At 36.4% G+C, this 20,059-nt stretch overlaps 1 protein-coding gene across 5 annotated transcripts in view; it reads right to left on the bottom strand.

The window, feature by feature from the left end:
* The window catches only part of ENAH (ENAH actin regulator), a 98,199-nt gene that overhangs the window by 34,216 nt on the left and 43,924 nt on the right, over window positions 1-20,059 (bottom strand). For 4 of the 5 annotated variants that reach the window (XM_050894612.1, XM_050894615.1, XM_050894616.1 and 1 more), the window contains exons 2-4: window positions 16,713-16,878; window positions 15,320-15,497; window positions 4,624-4,708 (exon numbers count right to left, since the gene is read on the bottom strand). In XM_050894612.1, coding sequence (XP_050750569.1) covers window positions 4,624-4,708; window positions 15,320-15,497; window positions 16,713-16,878 — 429 coding nt within the window. Of the gene's footprint in view, window positions 1-890; window positions 918-4,623; window positions 4,709-15,319; window positions 15,498-16,712; window positions 16,879-20,059 lie in introns of those variants that run through there. The other variant, XM_050894613.1, reaches the window with a different exon arrangement.

Raw genomic sequence — 20,059 nt, 5'->3', positions numbered from 1 at the left:
CCTTAGCTTAGGCATTAAAAAACCCCTTTGATTCCATCTAAACCATGTCTCTGGGATGCAAACTTCATGCAGATTTTGTAACACACAGAGCACACAATATAATCATGTGACAGTATTCTACTGACCACTCTTACACCCTAAACCAAAAAGCCAACTACTATATCATATTCACATGAGTATCTCAGATTAGAACTGTTTGCTTAGTTATAATCTAATCAATCCATATGCCTTTAAAGAAATCCTCCTTCCTCAAAATAAGCTGTTGGATAAACGGCACAATTTCAAAAGCAAAGGAAAACTGGAAACAATATATTTGGCCACTAACTAGGGAAAGGTCACGGGCTGTGGGACACCAGTAGAAACCAGGCTACCAGGGACAGAAAGTGATGGGCAAATTTTCCTTCCTTTAAATTATTACAGCTACATCACTACTGAATTTTGGGATGTAGTTTTTTTTCTTTTAGTATTTCCACATGTTTTCAAAACAGCTCAGGAATTATATATGTAATAATTACTAATTTACAGGGAAAAAAAATAAATTATTTTACCGTAGTTAAAAATTAAGATTAGCAAAATCCCAGAAAAAAACCTTTTAATCTGTAAAATAAAAAGCATTCCTTTAAGTCTATCAGTAAATAAGAAACTGCTACTCTTGCCAGCCTCTGAACTTGCACTATCTAAAACTAAGAAGCCTTCCAAAAGATATGAAAACCATACCATATCAATACTACTTTCTAGCACAGTCACACACCAAGTTTTCTTTAACAGTATCATCCCAATCCATGAAATAAACTGAAACTGTAAGCAAACTTGAAGTATTTAAAAATTACAAAACCCCCTAATATTCCGCTGTTGCGTTTTGTGAACTTCTAACATTTTTGAGTACTTACGACAGAAGTCGGTCAAGTTTTGGTCCATTACGTCCCTGAAGGACAACAGGCGGCTTGTATACCTTCATTATTCCTTACAATCTATAGACTTTTTCTGTTTCTGGTGTTCTTGGTCTCTTCATTTATGAAGCAGTGATGATTTTGAAGTTATTTATAAACATTAACTCATTAAATTCCCAAGTATCATATTAGATACCAACTCAGTGACTCATATTCCTGACAATATATTTATCATGGCTAGAAGAGAAGGTAAATTTACATGCACGAGTAGCACACACAGGCATGCCATGAACTAATCTTATATTTTAAAATGGTATTTGACATTAAGTAACTCTGAAGTTATTAACAAATATGTACGTCAACTGAAGTTGGCTCATTATCAAACAATCAGTGGAATTTATAAACACTGCCTGACTACCACTCTGACAAAATGAAAAATAACCCATATAACAAAAAATCCCTTCATGTTTGAGGATCAAAAATGGAAGCTGGAGTGTTTTAAAGCTTGTTATTACTGTACTTAAATGAGTGCAAGTTAAGGAAAATTACAGCTATATTCAGGTACTCCCTGACAGCAAAAGCATACACCATGTGTCAAGGTTTCTTAAAAGACAGTAACAAAGTTCCCAATTCACCAGACAAAATTGTTTCATTGACCACCTTATGTGTAATCTTGGCCTCATGAAAACCTCAGTGTTCTGGATCGCACATCTGGTCCTAGTGGCTTTACAGATTGTCATCACTGCATAGTAAACAATGCAAATATTTAAGTAACAAGCTCTGCAGCAAAACAAACAAGTAATATTACTACTTTAGCACTTTTACTCAAAATGTAAGGCATCTAAATGCTTTCTAAAATAGAGACAAATCTTTGAAACAAAATAATACACTTGTTGGCAATGACCTAATTTAATTCTTCAGTTCCCAATTTCCCCAAGATTCTTGAACACCGGTTATAAAAGCGAAGGAAAACATCAGTTGAAGAGCTCTCTTTAATATGCCATTCTTCACTGGTTACTCCTTTGGCAAAACGTTTCTGAGGAAATGTTTCTATTTGTGCCTAGGAAAACCCTGAAGCTACAAGCCACATAATTTAACTTTGAAATTAGTCCTCCTTTGAGCAGAGGGTTGGACTAGATGACCTCCACAGGGTCCCTTTTTCAGCTTTAGCTTTTATGTAAGCAGATTTTTTTCTCAGGCTTAGAATAATTAAAAAAAAATATTTTCCTGAACTTAACATGGGAGTTGGTCAAACACTACTGAATCCAGGTACACTTAAGGGGAGGGATATGAGACCAGCACTTAAAGAAAACTATTATCAAGCCACATCTTAAACAAAACCCCCACCCCACAGACACCCATTTCACAAGCAATAGACTTAACAAAGCCTGCCTTTCTACTGATCCATCACAAACCCCATGTTCCTTCCTACACAGTAACATTTATTCCCTTCTCTTGCATTCCCTGTAGTCTTACTGGTCCCCACAGAATTCAATTCTGCCCACACTGCCTTTACCCTTTACTGAGACTGGAAATGTCACTTGTAGATATGTTAAAAGTAATATATATCTAAACCTTTTCTTCCCAACTATTTACTACTCTCTACATTACGGTAGTAAGACTATTGTTACTGCAGTCTGAAAGCTGAAAGATAGTTAATAGAGAAGAGTACTTCTAGCTTAGAGTTAATTAAACTGTATTATAACCATACAGTCACAGTAGTAAAGAGACCAGAGAAGCATTTGTGAAATGTTTTAACAAAATTACATGTTCTTCTTGGGCTTAATGACACAACAGCAATAGTCTTTCCAGACAAATCTGGCTAGCAACATGAGTGAACACTCATTCCAGTTCTCTATCCTTTTTTAGGGGAAAAACAAATCAAAACCAGGACCAGACTTCAAAGAGGACATTATATTAGGTGAAAACAAGTAAAGCATACTGATCAAATGAGAAAGTGAAGCCATAAGAATGCCATCTGATAACATGCCCTTTACACACAAAAAGTTTCAAGAGAGACTTGCAGAGATCTTAATATGGGGCAGCACTTTTTTCTGAAGAGACATCTATCTACAATGCTTCTCTGAAAAGTATTTCAGCATTATAAATTTCAATTAATACAGCCTTCTAAAGGAACAGATGGGAAATAAAAATATTAATAGCCACTACTGTAGAACAGAAAAAATATCAAAAGAAAAAAGCTTTTTAAAAGTCTGTCAAAAGAAGTGACATAAAAGACCTTTATCATGACAGCAGACTTGCACATAAATACATCAAACAGACAGATTTGTAATGAGCTTCTTGCTATTTGTTTTTAAACAAGGGAACTTTCAGATAAAGCAATCCCTGCTCAGATTTAAGAACATACTGCAGAAGAGACAGACAAGTATGACCAATTTTGATGTCAAAACTTAGTTCAACACATATATCTAGTTTATCAAATCTGTAATATGAATTATTCCCAAATTAGCAATCTGGGTCTGCTCACCTTTGCATAAACAAACTAAATGCAAAATATCAAAATAGAAAAAACTTCAGTGCCAGTTAGACCCAACATGTTAAAATATTTTTCCAGTTACCACTGAAACCTATTAAGTGCATTTACCCCATCAATCTGGACCACTTCCTATTTATTCAAGGATCCTGTTCCCTGCATCTGTACTGCATGTGACCTAAATCGCTCCCAGCATCCCTTCTGGAAGGGAACAGCTAATCTCCTGGGAGTATTTTGATGGTAAAATAATCCAGGATTGCACCACAGGCATTATGCTTGAGACAGCCCAAGGTCTTGCTGTTTTCACTTAACCCAGCCTGACAGCACTATCCTAGAAGACTTTGCCATTTCATATACCCGTATCCCAGACACTCAACCTACAGCACTAACCCATATTGCCACGCAACAAAAGCGGGAATATGGCAACTAGAAAGTTTGTTCCTAGAACCTGGGCACATGATCGATACCTAGCTATTATTAAAAGGAACTGAACAACACCCTGAAAAAAACTGAAAAAAACCTGTTAAAAATGCTATGGCTCTGAAATGTATCCCACAGGGCATGGGACAGGGTACAGTGGCTTCACATTGAAGGGAACAGCTTGGAGCTGGTCAGGGGAACATGGACTACCCCCTGAGGGCAGCACAGGTATAACCAGTACTGCTACAGCTGAAAGTTAAACTACTAACGGTTCCATAAATTTATACACTAAAAGCAGGAAATGAAGGTTTCTTTGCTAAAGAGCTAATATAGTATAAAGGCGAACAACCTTTCCAATACAGTATTTTGATCTAGTGCATCCACATTCAGGAAGAAAAATTATCATTCTCCATGATGATTTAATTCTCTACTTCTAAAGGTTAAAACTTCCTCCCTTGCTTGCTGCTTTCTTCTTTATAAGCTTTATAAAAACTGAAGACACAACAGCCACTGGAAAATTAATTAGTCTGGTTGAAAATGACAGCAATGAAATCTTCCAAGGCTTCCCATCTGATCTTCAACTCTTTCATGACAGGCCGATAGCAATTGCATTGTTTGAATGGGTGGGAATCACGAACAAGGGATCTAGTGACAATCAAAGTTTTTACACAGGAAAGCTGCACTACTGGAAACCACATGCATACAAATGCTGCCCTAATGCAAGAGAGTAATTGTAAGTCCTTGACATTTAATTTCTCATCATTAGTGAAGAATTACTACATTCTTTAATTGAACAGCTGTTCACTTATAATACCGTACCTTCTCTGGATTTCCAATTCTTCTTGTGATGGACCATTTTGTACTTGAGAGGGAAGCTGTGAATTCTGTCGAGGCAATGTAGGACCTAAAAGCAAAGACAGACCATAAATTAATGATTTGAACTTTTACTATGCAAAAAAGCACAAAACCAAGGAAAAAGGCCAGCCATCACATGACATTATAAGAATTATTTACTTCTGCTTTTTAAGCCAAACAAGCTCAACAACATAATACAGCAAATAAAAACTGCAACAAATGTTACCTTACGTATTTACAGAATGGATTTATTTCATATGGATGAAAAGGTTTCACAGAAATGCAAAATAAATTTTATATATGATGGAACTTGACAAAAGCTTTGAAAAGCACTCCAAGTCAGATTTTCTTAAAACAATGAACAAGTACTCTTGGAGGAACACAAAAGGCTCGAAAAATTAAAACACTCACCTAAATAGAACACTGGAGATGGGGAGGGGGAAGAACAGGAGAAAAACCATCAGAAGCTTATCACCGTAACAAGAGGAGGAGGATAAAGTACGTTTCTACACATCAAAATTTACTCAGATTTTAGCTCATCAACCTGGATCAAAGACCTTCCTTTTTGGATAGGTAAGTATTGTGTCCAAAAGAACAGAGGCATATAATGAATGTACAAATTGTGCATTCTGCTAAGCACAAGAAATGCAAAAGAGAAGGACATGCAAATTCATCTTCGACTTTTACTGATGGGCAATTCTGAATCATACATCTTTCAAATAGTTGTATATGCTAGATCTTTCATGTAAAAACAAAGAAGCTTTTCCTTTTTCCTCACAAATGTATTTATAGCACAAAATTATTTAAAAAGAATTAACAGAAGTGAAGGATGAGGAAGTGTGGAATGGAATACAGTAGATCATGAATGCACTGTTTCTGTAAAACTGGGCAGTAAACCAGGTAATTATTTAGACTATAGCTACACTTAAGATTACGGAATTTATAAGCAAGCAGAATTAAAAACAGTAAAAATGTATCAAGTTCTGAAAAGGTCCCAAAGCAAAACACTAATTTCTTGCTGATACTCCACCAAACTAGAGTGATGGAGTTGTAAAGAGATCTACCCCATCTCAAATATCAAAATGTAAAATTTGTTTCCCATCTGAACTTGTGAAAGTCATCCAAAAACATGAAGAGACCATGTGTGATATATTGAGACATCAAGGACAGGTGATCTGCCTCAGACTGAGCAAACAAGTGCCCTGTTTCAAGGCTATACAAAAAGGTTCATTTACTCAAAACAGCATAATATTGTTTCCACTGTGGTCATAAAGATAACGAATCCTGAAAATCGTAAAAGTGTATACTACCTACTGTACTCTACAGTTAAAAAGCAATGTAAGAACTCACTTCTAGAAGATAAAAGCAGGAAGTATACTAAAGAGGTTGTGTCTTCCTTATTTATTCTTTTCAGCAAGCATTAGGTCTTCATACCTAAGTACATGATGTTGCCCTGGATGTACTGTTTTTGCTTGGAGTATCTCCAGGAGATACCCATAGATATAAATCTATATTATTTTTAATGCAAAAGATTTAGCTGCAATGGTAATTAATAATTAAGTTATCAGTAAGTAGAAACATCTGTCATATTGCTCATCTGGAAAGCTCTTCTGCTTTAAAACTTCCGAAATCACACGTCCTCCTGTCATCTCCCCTGCGTGACAGGTGGAAGGCTTTTATGCCCATTAAGCCACGACCGCAGCTCCCAAGCAGCCAGACTATTTGCAGTCTGCACCATGCTGCAGCCTTTCATGGACTTTTAGAAGTAGACACAATCCGGCAGCAGCTGTGCTGCTGCTTAAAGGTGCTATATACCTCTACCACTTGCCACATCTAATATACTCCCTTCCCTCAGATCTGCCGTTTCTCAGTGTGAAACACATTGACCTAAAAAGTAATAACAAAAATAAAAAGAAATGGTCATACTATGGCCATTTACCAACTGGAACCATTTTGTACCGCAAATACAGTAAAAATGAAAACTTCAAACTTCCACTCATTTAATCTTTAAGAGTATTTAACAGGGTTTTTTGAATAAGGTATTATCATGCTGCAGTAGCTGAGCGTGGACCGCCACTCTACAACCTTTCTACCAGTATCCCCCCAACTCTTTCTTTTGCTATCACCACTGGACACCAACCATCTAGCTTCACTTGCACTGGCTATTCCAACCAGCCTAGCTATCAGAAAACCTGTTCTCATAGCCTCAAACTTTGTTCTAGAGCACTGTCTGTCAGAAAATCATGTTCTCTATCAATTCTGCAGAATGCAATCATCAGCAAGCCAAGCTAGCGTAACCTGGCCTGCCTACTCCAACAAGTTATGTGCTTCTTTCATAGCTATACATGCAAGAGAGCCGAACACAATCACCTGCTAACAATTAACATGGTTGTTCTAGTATTTCTCATGCATTTTTGCCATAAGAAAATGCAACCTGAGTATACCAAAGGCCTTCAAGAAAGAAAAGTTCAGCTATCAAGTCATTTGGCCTGTTCTCTGACAAATTCCTCTCTGCAAGCATAGATTCTTAACCACCACCGTGCTAACGGACATTGGCAAGTTAAAGGTACATACCAGGTGGAAAAGTATGTTTTATCCTATAAAATTTATTACAGCAAGCCAAGACCACCACTTCATTGCTAAAATACAACTGTCTGGATAGCGGGACAGATGGTATAATAAATAAATAAGCAGGAGCTAGCTAATAAAAAGCTCTCTCAGAGGCTTTTGAACACTTCAAGATACTTCAGAAACATCCAGCCCCAAGAGAAATATTCACAGATACTGCCCGGAAAAAAGTCTGATCCTTCTACAGGATCACTTTATCTTCAGAGTCTGGTACAAGCCAAGTAAGAGACGAGGCTGAATGGTCTATTCATTCTGAGTTTTAAGGAAAACTTAACATCTTCCTTTAGAAAAAGAAAGCAGCACAGATGGTGCATTCCGCGGTGCGCTCTGACAGACAGAGGATATAATTTCACACTAATTTGTTCAGCAGCTATTCCAGTTTCAATGCTTTCTGTTTTTCAGCTTATTCTCACCTTTGCGTCACCCTTCCTGTATGACAGTTCAGGCAACTGTGTAGTGAGAGACGGACTGGAAATCCAATGCGTTAAAAATCCCAGGAAAAAAGCCTGCAAGAAGTGTTTTCACCAGCTAGATCAGGACCAGTTCTGGTTCTTCACGCAGTCACGCAGACAACTATGCTGGCATAGCTCAGAGAATGACATCAGACTGCTGGAGCTGCCTGAACCAAATTAAAGCATCCCCAACATCACCTTTTTAAACCACAACCAGAGTTGTAGTTTATCAAACTCCTTAACTTCATTTTCACCTCCAAGTAATGAGAAAAATTATTATAGTGAAATAACCTCTTTCATTTGTCTCTAGCTCCTTCTCCTCCTATTCAAAGCCTGTCCTGGCTCTAGGACATTACAGAACAAAGTCTGGGAAGACTTGCTAACTAGCCTTCAGCAGAAGCAAAATGGCACTGCTCCTTGAGGCCTGGACTTGCATTATGGATTTATATGCAAGACTATGATGGTCAAAAACTAGGGCATTAACAAGTGACTAAACTATTCTCTAGTACTCCTATTTGGGTGAATCATCTTCCAGCTAAGACTTCTTTTTCCTTCAAATATCTACTTCCTCATACATGGCTACCACTTTGGAAGTACCTTCAGCTGAGTTAATTCACTCATCGCTTTGATTTATTTTAGCAGAGTGGTAACTATGTTGCATTTTCTATACTGAAAGTAAATGCTTTCCATTTCACTTCACAAGCACTTTTACCTGATCAAGGTAACAAAAGGGGACAGGAATAACAAAAATATTCATTAAAATACATGTGAATTTAAGTAGAAATAAGCCTCCTATCAATGCCAGCAGAGCCTTGGAAACAGAGTGCTGATAACCTGGGTGCTAGGCTTGGCTCAGCACTAGCTTGCTGGGTGACCTCAAGCAGGCTTGCAGTTTCCCTCCGTCATCCTTTTATGCAGGGAGAGACAGAGACAAAGCTTCAGCAGTAGAGTACTACGGTTGCTTACTGAAAGTACAATTTTTACAATCTTAAAAAAGCAAGTATCGAAAGTTAAATATATCAATACCATCTACTGCAGGATATTTATTACTTTTTTTCCCAGTTCTGTCAAAATTTGTTTCAATAGCAATGTTATAGATGAGATGACTGTCACTATTTGTGTATAATGCTACAGAAATGAGCCTAACAAAGCTGTATTTCCACAATTATGTTCATGATTTTATGACAACACCCTGTTCCCAAAAGGCAGCAGATTTAATATAGCTACAACTTCTACTGTTATTATTTTTAAGACAACAATATGAACCCTCAAGAGAAAAATATATTAACATTCCCCAATGTTTATTAATCAAAACTTTATCCACAAAATTAATGTACTTCTATGTATGTTTGTCATGCATTTAAGACCATCTACCAAATTTTAATGAAATTCTTTGGATTGCCCACCCAATGCTTTCACCTGATACAACACTAATTCTGAAGAACTGCACGAATCAGAAATACCACATAGGCAACCCCTAAAAGTGACTATAACTCTGAAAACTTAGCAACTCTCCCTTCACTTCCAAATACCACAACTAACACTGATGATGCTTTCAATAATCTTATGTGCAATTAAAATGGAATGGAAGTATTTTGTCCAATAAACAGTTAAAACTTCCTTTATGTCAATATTTTGGCATATAAATCAGGATTAGTTAATCAGGATTAGCTATTATAAAATCTAGTAACCACAAAAAAATTATTTAATCAATCCCACATTTAAAAGGAAAAGAAAAAACTTACTAGCAAAAATAGAGATATTATCCAACTTCTGACAACACAGGTAATAATACCACATCACGTTACTCCCATTCTGACAAGGAGTGCTGACAGCCTGCTCCAGAGGCTTGCCAAGAGTACAGGTATAGCATAATTACTACATTGCAGTAGAATAATTTTTCTCTCAAAACAAATTTTAGCATGACGAGAACCAAAACAGTATGAGGAGAAGCATCTGAGATACACCCCAGCCCCGCATATACATTTCTCATTTCATTCTCCTATAGTCTCTACACATATTCCAATTAGGCAACCCCAGTTTTTGTTTCAGTTTGCATTTCCCAAAGATACTGAATTATTCAATCTATGATGTAAGTGCATTCCCCTATCAGCAAGGATTTGATGAACTATCTTTGCTGTAAGAGAAAGGACTGCACATCAGTATACAGCTGTGTAAAAAGCATGCATCTTTTCTTCATAAAGGTTTGATTATTTAATAACTGGGCAACCTAACTTCTAGGGTTACTAATAATTTCAAAGAACTTTAACCTCAAGGTTTTTTTCCAAGATTAGAGTAACAAAATAAAGACACCCTGGAAACAAAAAACTCTGTTTCTTTTTCCTCCTCCCCATTTTCCTATGAATTAAAGTGTCATCTAGGGCAATATTAGAATAGCTTAACTGAAGCCGTTCCTATCCTTGCCTTTATATCCAGAATATCCAAAAATCTCTTCAAGAATCAATATATAACTGTTAAAGATTAGTATAAAAAACATCATGTATGGTTGTATAATGTATAAAAGCCATTACATATATGTAATTCTATTAGAAAGAATTAGAATAGGCTTATTTACGGTTGTATGACATCCTTCAGTTCTTTTGCCACTTTCATCTTCCACAACAAACAACTCAAAGTACCTCCTCAAATGCAAATTAAACGTATATAAATCTCACACTTAGTTTCTTATTCTCTTAGCAAGGCTTTCCCGAGACTGAAGACAGATGCCACACAAAACAACACCAATTCTAGCTGAACTAGAAGGTACTTTTTGCAGCAAAACTGAGTATGATACCCCTTTGTTCCTCCCATCTCCCAGTGCACACTTCCCTTAGTTGCCCTTATTCCTTCAAAGGAATAATCCATTTTCTCACATATCAGAGAATTTTCTCAGCCATCTGATTTCCCTTCACTGAGGCTTTTCTCTCATTCCAGAGTCACTTTGATTGCAACACTAAGCTCGACTTAATGCAGATATGAAAATTTTCTTTGTAATGCAATGCAAAACCTTCACAGAAAAGTCTTTACTCTAGACAATTAAGACCAATTACTGAACACCTGAACATACTGCACACAGCCTTAAAGCCAGAAATCCTCTTCAAATGACCTCTTAAACTGATGACACATACTTGTAATTTGATGAAGGTGTAACTTTTGACCACCTCAGACAATTATTTAATGAAATGAGTAAGTCTTCCAAAATTTTCCCAAATGAGTTCCAGAAACAAATCTTGGTTCTTTTTTAATACTTCTCCTGAACAGTATGGGGAAGGAACTTGTAGCATTAGTAGTCTACCTTAAAATTCCAGGAGAAAGCGCAGTCCTGTGTTGTCTTTCTCTTCTGGATTTGCAGGTGGCCTACAATCTGCTCAACTAGCCAGCAGGAAAATAGGGTCTCCTTGAAAAGCTACTAACTAATGCAATCATTCAAACCAGAATGGAGTGAAAACACTTTGACTTTTACATTGATTTAAATAAACAGGGTTCAAGCATAAAAGAAATTAGGATGATCACATGATCAGCACTGTAAATCAGGGGGAGGAAAAAAAAAACTAGACACGCAGAGTATTTCAAACAGTTTCACTGACAAGGCAGCCATCACTTCAGAGTCCTTTAAGACAAACCTGTACTGTTTTTTTAGAAGAAAATTGCCAGTTGCAGTAAAGCCTTTACTCCAACTTCAGACACTTTCACTCTGCATCCTGAACTCATAAGAACGACAAAAAGCCCATCACTGCGTGCTCAGTGGTACAGGCACCCAGTGTCTTCGCCTCTGCTTCTGTAGATCCACTAGAGGGAGATCCTAAATGAAACAACCGCAAATTATGCCAGCTGTAGAAGCGCCGAGGATGCCAACTACAAGCAAAGATCAATGACATTTTTCAAATATATGCAAGAGAAGGAGACAATATGATTTTACTTTTTTTAAAAAGAGCAAGAGAGCCATAAGTAACAGCTGACTTGCAAACCAAAAGGATGTCCACAAAATAATATTTAATATTCCTCAGAAGTTGTTTAGATTTCTGTGAACCCTTGCATAAAGTTTAAAATTCATCTACAGCTTTACGAATTTCTGAACAGCATGCTCAGCTAACATTAAAACTGCTTTCCTTTTATGAATAAAGTACAACTTAAAATAACCAAGCTAATAAAAGAAATAGCCAAAATGAGAAAACACAGCAGAAAATAAGGATACTGCGAGAATCAAACTTTAACTGTAAGCAATTCTAGAGTAAAAGGGAAGTTATCTATATAGGATTTCTATTTTACTTGAGTTGGAGACTCTATATGCTGTTTTAGAAATGCTAGGAAACACAGCAATTGACATAAATTATTAGAGAGACAAGTTGTCCTCTTCAGGTACAGATTTTTGAAGCAGTATCATCAGAATACCAACTAGGACTGCAAATGTTAGAAATTTTTAAAAGTCTAACAGATAAATTGGAAGAAACAAAACTATCAATATATAGTGTATTGATCTTTGTGTGTTAGCACAAATTCCTTTCATAACATATACCCCCCAACACCTTTTCAAAAAAAGCTAATTTGTTTACGGGGGGGGGAAGCAGTTGCAATCCATTTCGTAAAATGAAGAGCTAATGTTAAGCGCCTCAGAGCCAGTGACTTGTCTAAGTAAATATTCAGCTGTGTCAGAGATGCTAGGAAAAAAATTAGCACCAAGGATACGTTTCTAGCTGCACTTTCAGGAAATTATACCAACTATAGAGAAAAGAAATGTATTACACTGAGCAAGGAGTCCAATTAGTTTGTTTCTAAACTGCGAGCTACTTAGTATCCTATTTGCATTATTGAAGCACGTATGTTCAGAAAGACACTTGATCTTTTTTACTTCTTACACTGATACAGGTCAGAAAAATTAAGTAATATGTAGATCATACACTGACAAATCTTCCAGCTGATAAAATTTAGGAACACTTGTTGACAATATTCTAACACAGACACATTATGAACGTTTATCTTTAAACATTGCCTGGAAATCTTAACAGGCTTACAAAGTGATTCTATATGCATAATTATGATTTTTTTTTACAAGCAGCACTGCAAAACTACTCATCCTCAGATGTCTGCTGAAGTGATGCTGATAATGTTAAGCTTTGTTTTTATTTCATCTTGATGGAAGCTAGAACACCTCTATGTCTGTGAAATAGGTAAGTGATAGCTAATCTTAAACAGCCACAGTTGTTCTTGGCTGACAGAAGTTATAGAAGAAGTTATCTCTTCCTGTGCCGATGGTGTGCAGCATTAGTTTGTGATGCAGCTAATTAATGCATTTTGACTTGTACCTACTACTATCAAGTCAAATCACAGGAAGGAGAAACAAAGTGACTATCTTACAATTCAGAAAACTGAAAGGTTACAACCAGTCACTGGCAAACATAATTATGCAACTTAATTCATGTCCTTGTCAGACCTACTTCTCAAAGCCGTTAAGAACAAACTAGGTAGACAACAGCACTGTAGCCTGCAACTGGGACATGATATTACAGTCACACTCAACTGTCATTTCATGAACCACACAAAAACCCACCTGAAAACAAAAACAACCCCCTCATCATCAGAGATTAACTGGTATTAAATTGAATGAAGCAGACAAACTCAAACTGAATGGCCACTTCAGAGATCAATGGAGAGACTACTGGCAGAATTATTTGGAAGAATTCACAATTTGGGATGAGCAGAGGACTGAATTCTAAGTACAGTGATTTTTAGACTAATTGCAAAGCTCAGCTCCCCTCACCATTCAAGAAACTACTGAAGTGATGCAACAGGAAGAAGAGTTATTTTTATTGAGTTTGCTCCTGCGGAATTACATTGATTCTAGGCTACTGGTTGAATGACGTTTTGTATTACTAAAGTTACATTTAAAGAAACCTCTAAAAATGATTTTAGTTTTATCCAAGTCTTTACAAACTGAAGTGGCATCTTAGTTCAATACAATTTCTACTACTGAAGAATATAACAACATACCTGTTAGCCCATGTATACTTTGCATAAAGCGGCAAGAGAACTAGTCATTAGACAAATCACAATAATCCATGAAATGAAAAAACAGACACACTGACCAATTAAAAAATGAGCACTGTCTTGTCTGCCTATGTCATTTCAGCCTCTCTAGTAGCTCAGTTTTAGTGCTAGGAGGAGGAGTTAAATTCAATGATGAAAATATATATATGCGTAGATACACATATACACTTGTTTGAAACATGTTGTATCAAACTCTTCAAGTACAGGTAATGGGAAACAACATAAAACTCTCCAACTTGTGGTAATTACCATAAATCAGGCCTTTTCAGACTTTATATCAAATGAGTAGAAACCAACACTTCATGTGTTCCCAAATGTTGGTTGGGAGATAGATGATAAACAGTCAGAATGCATGAAATGTTTATAATCGAGTAGTCCTTAGGGAAAGGAGAAGTGAAGGATTTAGAAGAGAAAATATCCAACTGAGAGGTAGGAGAATGGGATACACAACTGGATTATTTTAGCTGGCAAAAAGAAACCTTATACCTCTAGCTACCCTTTCTATTTTGGCCTCATATGCTCCACACCAGCATAAGCACTGCAGAATGTATCATCCTTGGTCTAGACAGCTTAGTTTCAAAAGGTAAGTCTTAAAACAACTATCAGAATGAAAAGCAACTTGATAAAGTCACCCTTTTTTGCTGTAGTTGAAACAGCCCTAGTAAGGTTATCTACAGCCTCTCTTCTACCCAACAGAAAGCAAATTGGCACAGAAATACTATCTCTTGTTACACAGGCAATCTTTAAAGTTTAATGAGGACAAAAGAATTCTATTTGGTTACAAGAACACAAAAGTCTCTTTTAGTCTTTTAAAATAAACACTCCCTCTGTGTGTGTCCCAGTGTTATACTGATCAATTTGCTGTAGAGCCTATCTAGAATATATTACAGACACCACCTGAAGACTGAAAGCCACTAATTTTTCCACCAGTGTTTTAAACCCTCTATGTCAACCTGTTCTCCAAACAAATTAAATGATAGTCCTGTTGTCTAAATTATATGTGCTCATCTGAATGTTACCCCTGGATCCAAGGTCTCCAAGCTAGAAAACTCTGTATGGTAAGAAGTGCCAGAGAGGATGACCTGAATTCCAAAGTTCGGAGGAAAAAAACCTAACGTTTTCATAATAAACCAGTACTCAATGAGAAGCAAAAATACCAATACACATTAAGAAAACTGGATGTCTCCAGAAACACTGAAAAGTACTCTGATTAAGAAGTACACGTTTCTTGGTCAGGTGTTGCGGTTTTGTTTCCTTAAAAAAAAAAAAAGCAAAGTCAGCAAGTTTCTCTATGTAATAGGTAACATGAAAATCGATTTACTTGTTAGGAATTGCATTTACACAGATGGCAATCAAGTTGAGAATCACTATTAAGAAGCAGTAATTAGGTAGACAAAACACCAAAATAATTAAAATGGCTAGAGGCTGAATCGTGATTAGAAACAAGACTTATTGACTTTTAGGCATAAACATTTGAATTTTTTCCACCTCTGTATTTGAATAATCTTCAAAAAAAAAAGTTAATAGGCTCTTACCAGCTTCCTGTGAATTTAATACTTCTAAGGCATGCATCATGGCACTTGCGAAGACATTGGCATCTTCTTTGCTGCCAAAATTCAGACCATATACCTGCCTAGCATCACGCCACTGGTGGAAGGTCTGTGTAGCCTGATTGTACTTCAGCCCTTTCGGAATGGCACAATTTATTACCACCTACAATCATAAAAAAAAATTTACTTATGTTTAAAATTGCTGTTTTGTCACAAGTTTCAGCTTCATGTAGATTTTATTCCTTAAGCATGTGGGTTAATTCAAGACCCATAATCTGTAAGATCACAATGTTGAAGCACATAACCATTTCCGTTTTAACTCCAATGCCACATGAAATCAGTGCTGAGAAACACAAGAGGACTAATGAGATATTTTGTATCAACTTTTGTAGCTTAAGTGTTCTCATTTCAAAAGATGCAGTGATGTTTTGTAACAGCAATGTAGTAATATCAACAGTTCTGACTTCTAGTAGCAGAGTACTTGACATGAATATGCATTTGGATTTCAGAAACTCAGTTTTCCATTAACTTCACAGAGTACTTGTTAGAATTATTTTTTTTAACTAAGTTATCACCTCTCTGTGGCTGCTGCACCCCTTAGCTTGCAGTGCTTTCAAGTAGCAGTTTATGTGGACTTCTACTATGCATCATAAGGTATCATTTTGCAAGATCGCTATGGCTAACACAAAAGGTGATAAATTCTCACTAGCAGGACAACCATTTATTACAAGCCACCCACTAAGAGGATCCCATTGCACTTGGATAACTGTATCTTCTCACTTTTTTCCACTGAATAGTGGGAGAAAAAAAAAAAATCCATGTTTGTTCTCAGATGAATGCACACAGACCATTTATTACTTGGAATAAGTGTTTAACGACAAATCACACGGGATATTATCAGTCTATGCTTCAGGTGTGTGACAAATGACCAAGAACAGACCAAAAGAATTCTATGAAATGCTGGGAGAGAGGGAAAGAGATATAGAAGCTCTCCTCAAACAAAAAGATTAGATTTTTAACCCCACCCCAAGTATCACAAGGCAGAGCATATTTCAAGACAGAGTGTTAAGTTTGCCATTTAATCAAGATCTAATAACTTCATCAAGGAAATTAAGATGTAATCCTTGTTGCTCCCTTCTCAGTCTCTCAAAGTGGTAGATGATCAGCATGCGCACAAGGACTATCGCCTTGGAGGTATGTAAAGTGCTTAGTTTATGGGGAAAAAGCCACAACACAGTTTTGCTACTTCAGTTAAAAAGAAAATTAAATTTATTATTTACAGTTCCCACAATTTTACTGAAGACAGATTGCTTAATGCTAAAAACAATCACAAAAATAGCCTAAGATTCCTATTCCAAATTTTCAGAGATTCACTTACCTGATGATCCTGAATCTTCCTGCCCACTACTCTGAATGTGTTGTTGCCTGTGTGATGATATATATGAACTCTGCTGAATCCAGTTGATCCACCAGCTGGTACCCATTTCTTATTGGCATCATCGTAGACCATTACAGCAGCTCGTGCTTGGCAGATACTCTGTTCACTGTTAAAATACAAGTATTTTAGAGTAGATCACAAAATTACTTATGGCAATTCATCATCTTTTTGGTTAACCTTTTTTTTTAACCTCAAAACGTTAAAGTAACACTCCTTGCAACTTGCTGAAACATCCACCTTTCTAAATATAAAACCACTAGCACTTTGACATTTTGCTTAAAAGTGTTTGTTCTGAAGAGTTGTGGTCAAGACAAACAGGCCTAACTACTAATGAAAGAGATCAAGAAGAGATTTACTTTTCCTTTTTTTGCACTTTTTCCCCTTGCAGGTTTTTTCCCCTCTGCTTTCTCCTCACCACCAATCATGAATTTTAATTAAATGCCATAACCATACACAAAGTTTTCTGCAAAGACTGAAGAACAAAGAATCTGGAGTTGCACTAGCTTCATACAGTTTACATTTTCCAGTGGCAATTACTTCTACAAGAAATGAGGATTAGAAGGCCCTTGCTCCTTTTAACATACACAGAAGAAAACACACACACACACGATAAAGTTCAGCACGAAAAATTCACCTGCTCATAAATGAAATGCTTTTTGGTTTTGACATATTTTACAACAGCTGACACCTAGATGTACCATCTTCTCCCTGAGAAAAGGTGCTATTGATGAAATTGCGCTTTGCACTCATCAGGAGATTGGTATCAGTAGCTAATCCTGATTATGGCAGTCATCTGGAAGCTAACGTGCAGCCTAAAGTTAAAAGGGAGCATTTCATGAACGCCGTCATATTAGAAACACAAGAAAGCAGAACATACCATAAACACACTATTTATTAGGAGAGGAGAGGGTGATACTATGCACGTTGTCTTTACAGGAAATGTCCAGATGCAGACAGGAAATAAAAATAGAAAGGAATGATTTCTTATCAGTAAGTCAAATTCTCTGAACATACCACTCTAGCACATCCAACATTATAGACAGCACATGATGCCTGGCTTGCAAGGAATGTGGCCTGCCATTTGGAAAACTGAGAAGCCTGAAGAGACATGCATTCTTCATAAATTACAAAAGGAAAGTAATGAAATATTTATTCATATTTTATGAAGGAGGGAGAAGATGTCTCCCCCTCAGTCTTTCTTGGTTTTTTTGGTGGGTTTTTATTGGTTGGTTGGGGGGAAGGGTTGTGTGTGTTTGTTGGGGTTTGTTTAAAAGACCGTGCTGAATTTCCCACCATCTTATTTCCATCTCCCAGCACAAGAAAATTCAGCAGTGTATCCAGCTGTTTTGTTAACTTTCAACACTGACGTTTTTGAGAAAACACAGCATCAATTTCTATCACACTTTCCATGGCACTCCAACAATTAGAAAAGCGCCCAATGCTGGGATGCTTTTCAAGGCTAGGAGAGAAGAGAGAATACTGAGATCACGTCTCTTATGCATGCGAGAGATTCAAGATCAGATGAGGAAATATATTCTTAATTTTAAAAACGCACGTGTTCTAGTCTCATCACCTATTCAACAACTAGATCAGAATGGGATAACAACCTCTAATTAGATCACCCTTTTTCTAGCCAGAAATTAGTTCAATATAGGGATAGTAAAATTATAATATACATATATACAGTGCTTCTTTTCTAAGCATAGTTTACAGTTTAGATCAAAAGGACCACATCTGATCCAAGAAGAAAGATTAGATGCAAAGAAAATAAAACTAATTACAAGTTTCAGGTGTTTCACAGTCCCATTAAAAACATGCCACAGGTAAATAAGAAGGTTCCCTCATCTGAGAAGAGGACAATGCAAGAACCTACTGGATTTCTTTATTTTTAGAGTATTTTGGCACACAACTATCTTAAGGGTCAAACCAACAAACATTCTGTACTGTTCACAAAGTACATGACAAACAGTAGTGGTTTTTCTAAAATGCATAACAGTATTACAGAAAACTTGGAAAATTTCTGAACCCGAAACAAATTTTTTGCTACATTTGAATTTGGATCCATCACAGGCATGATAAACCATAGGTGACAGGACCTAGATACTGATTTGGAAGTAGAGCCATGTGGTTTGCAGAGTTCTTGCCAAAAAATAACTTCATCTCAATCATGTGTCAGACAGATTAAAAAATTCATTTAGATTCTATTAAAAATTGAGACTATGAGTACAAGCTAACATGTTCCAATTACAACGAAGGCAGAACCAGAGTGTGATTGAGTAATGGTACAGTGATCAGAAGACTTAATTAGTAGGACAGATCATCAAGTTCAGACGTTCTTATTCAGAGCATTCTCACTCTTTGCCCTGCCATGGTCCTTCCACAGGCCTAAGTTTTATAAAAGTTTTTACATTATTTTATTTAACATAAGAAAAAAAACCCTACTCATTTTAGAACTATTTGGTATTCAAGTGGCACAATTCATAAACGCAAATAAGATGACCTTGAGTAGAATTTCTAGCTTTTCTTTAACAACTGTTAAACTATTTTTAGTTCCACTTCTCAGGCTATGCCTTTTAACTGGAAATATTACACAAGTCTAGATCTCAAATACTTCATGCTCCATTTAAAATAAAAGAATTTTCTTAATAGCAGGGGATTATTCTTACCCATATAAAGATACGAGATGATTCACATACTTTAAAAAATTACAAATACAAACCATTTCCAGTTGACCTACTCAATCACTACACAATAAGCCTTCTGCCTTCATTCCACACAAATCCTATAACTAAAATTTTAATGTTCCAGGTCTATAATTTTCATATCCAGGTACCAATTTGACGGTGACATACTCCCCTCCTGCCAACAGTTCCCACCACCCATCACTTTGTTTATCAGACTCCAGCAGTAAGATGGAAAAACGAAGCTATCACTATCGGAAACAAATTAAACCATCACAGTGTGCTAGCCTTTTTCCAGGGTTCAATAATTGCACGTTACTACGTGTAGGGGAGATTAATTCAATTTCTTTCTCTTAGTAAAAAGTTCTGCACTCTAAAGTTATTACATTTTGTTTTGAAGAAAAGCATAGGCATGAGCTTTAGCAAAGAAGAATCTTTAGGTCTGCTCTTCAATGACCATTTGATAGTTTAATATCTGAATATAGTATATAGCATATTGCAGCAATTAGATACCATAAAGTAAGTATTTAAGTCTCAAAAAAAATTTTCTTTTTTGAAAATAAGATGCATATATGAACTCCACTAACTTCAAAGGGCTACACCAAA

This window comes from Gymnogyps californianus, chromosome 3 (genome assembly GCF_018139145.2).
Source record: "Gymnogyps californianus isolate 813 chromosome 3, ASM1813914v2, whole genome shotgun sequence".
Lineage (NCBI taxonomy): Eukaryota > Metazoa > Chordata > Aves > Accipitriformes > Cathartidae > Gymnogyps > Gymnogyps californianus.
This window is presented reverse-complemented; position numbering and strand designations above follow the sequence as displayed.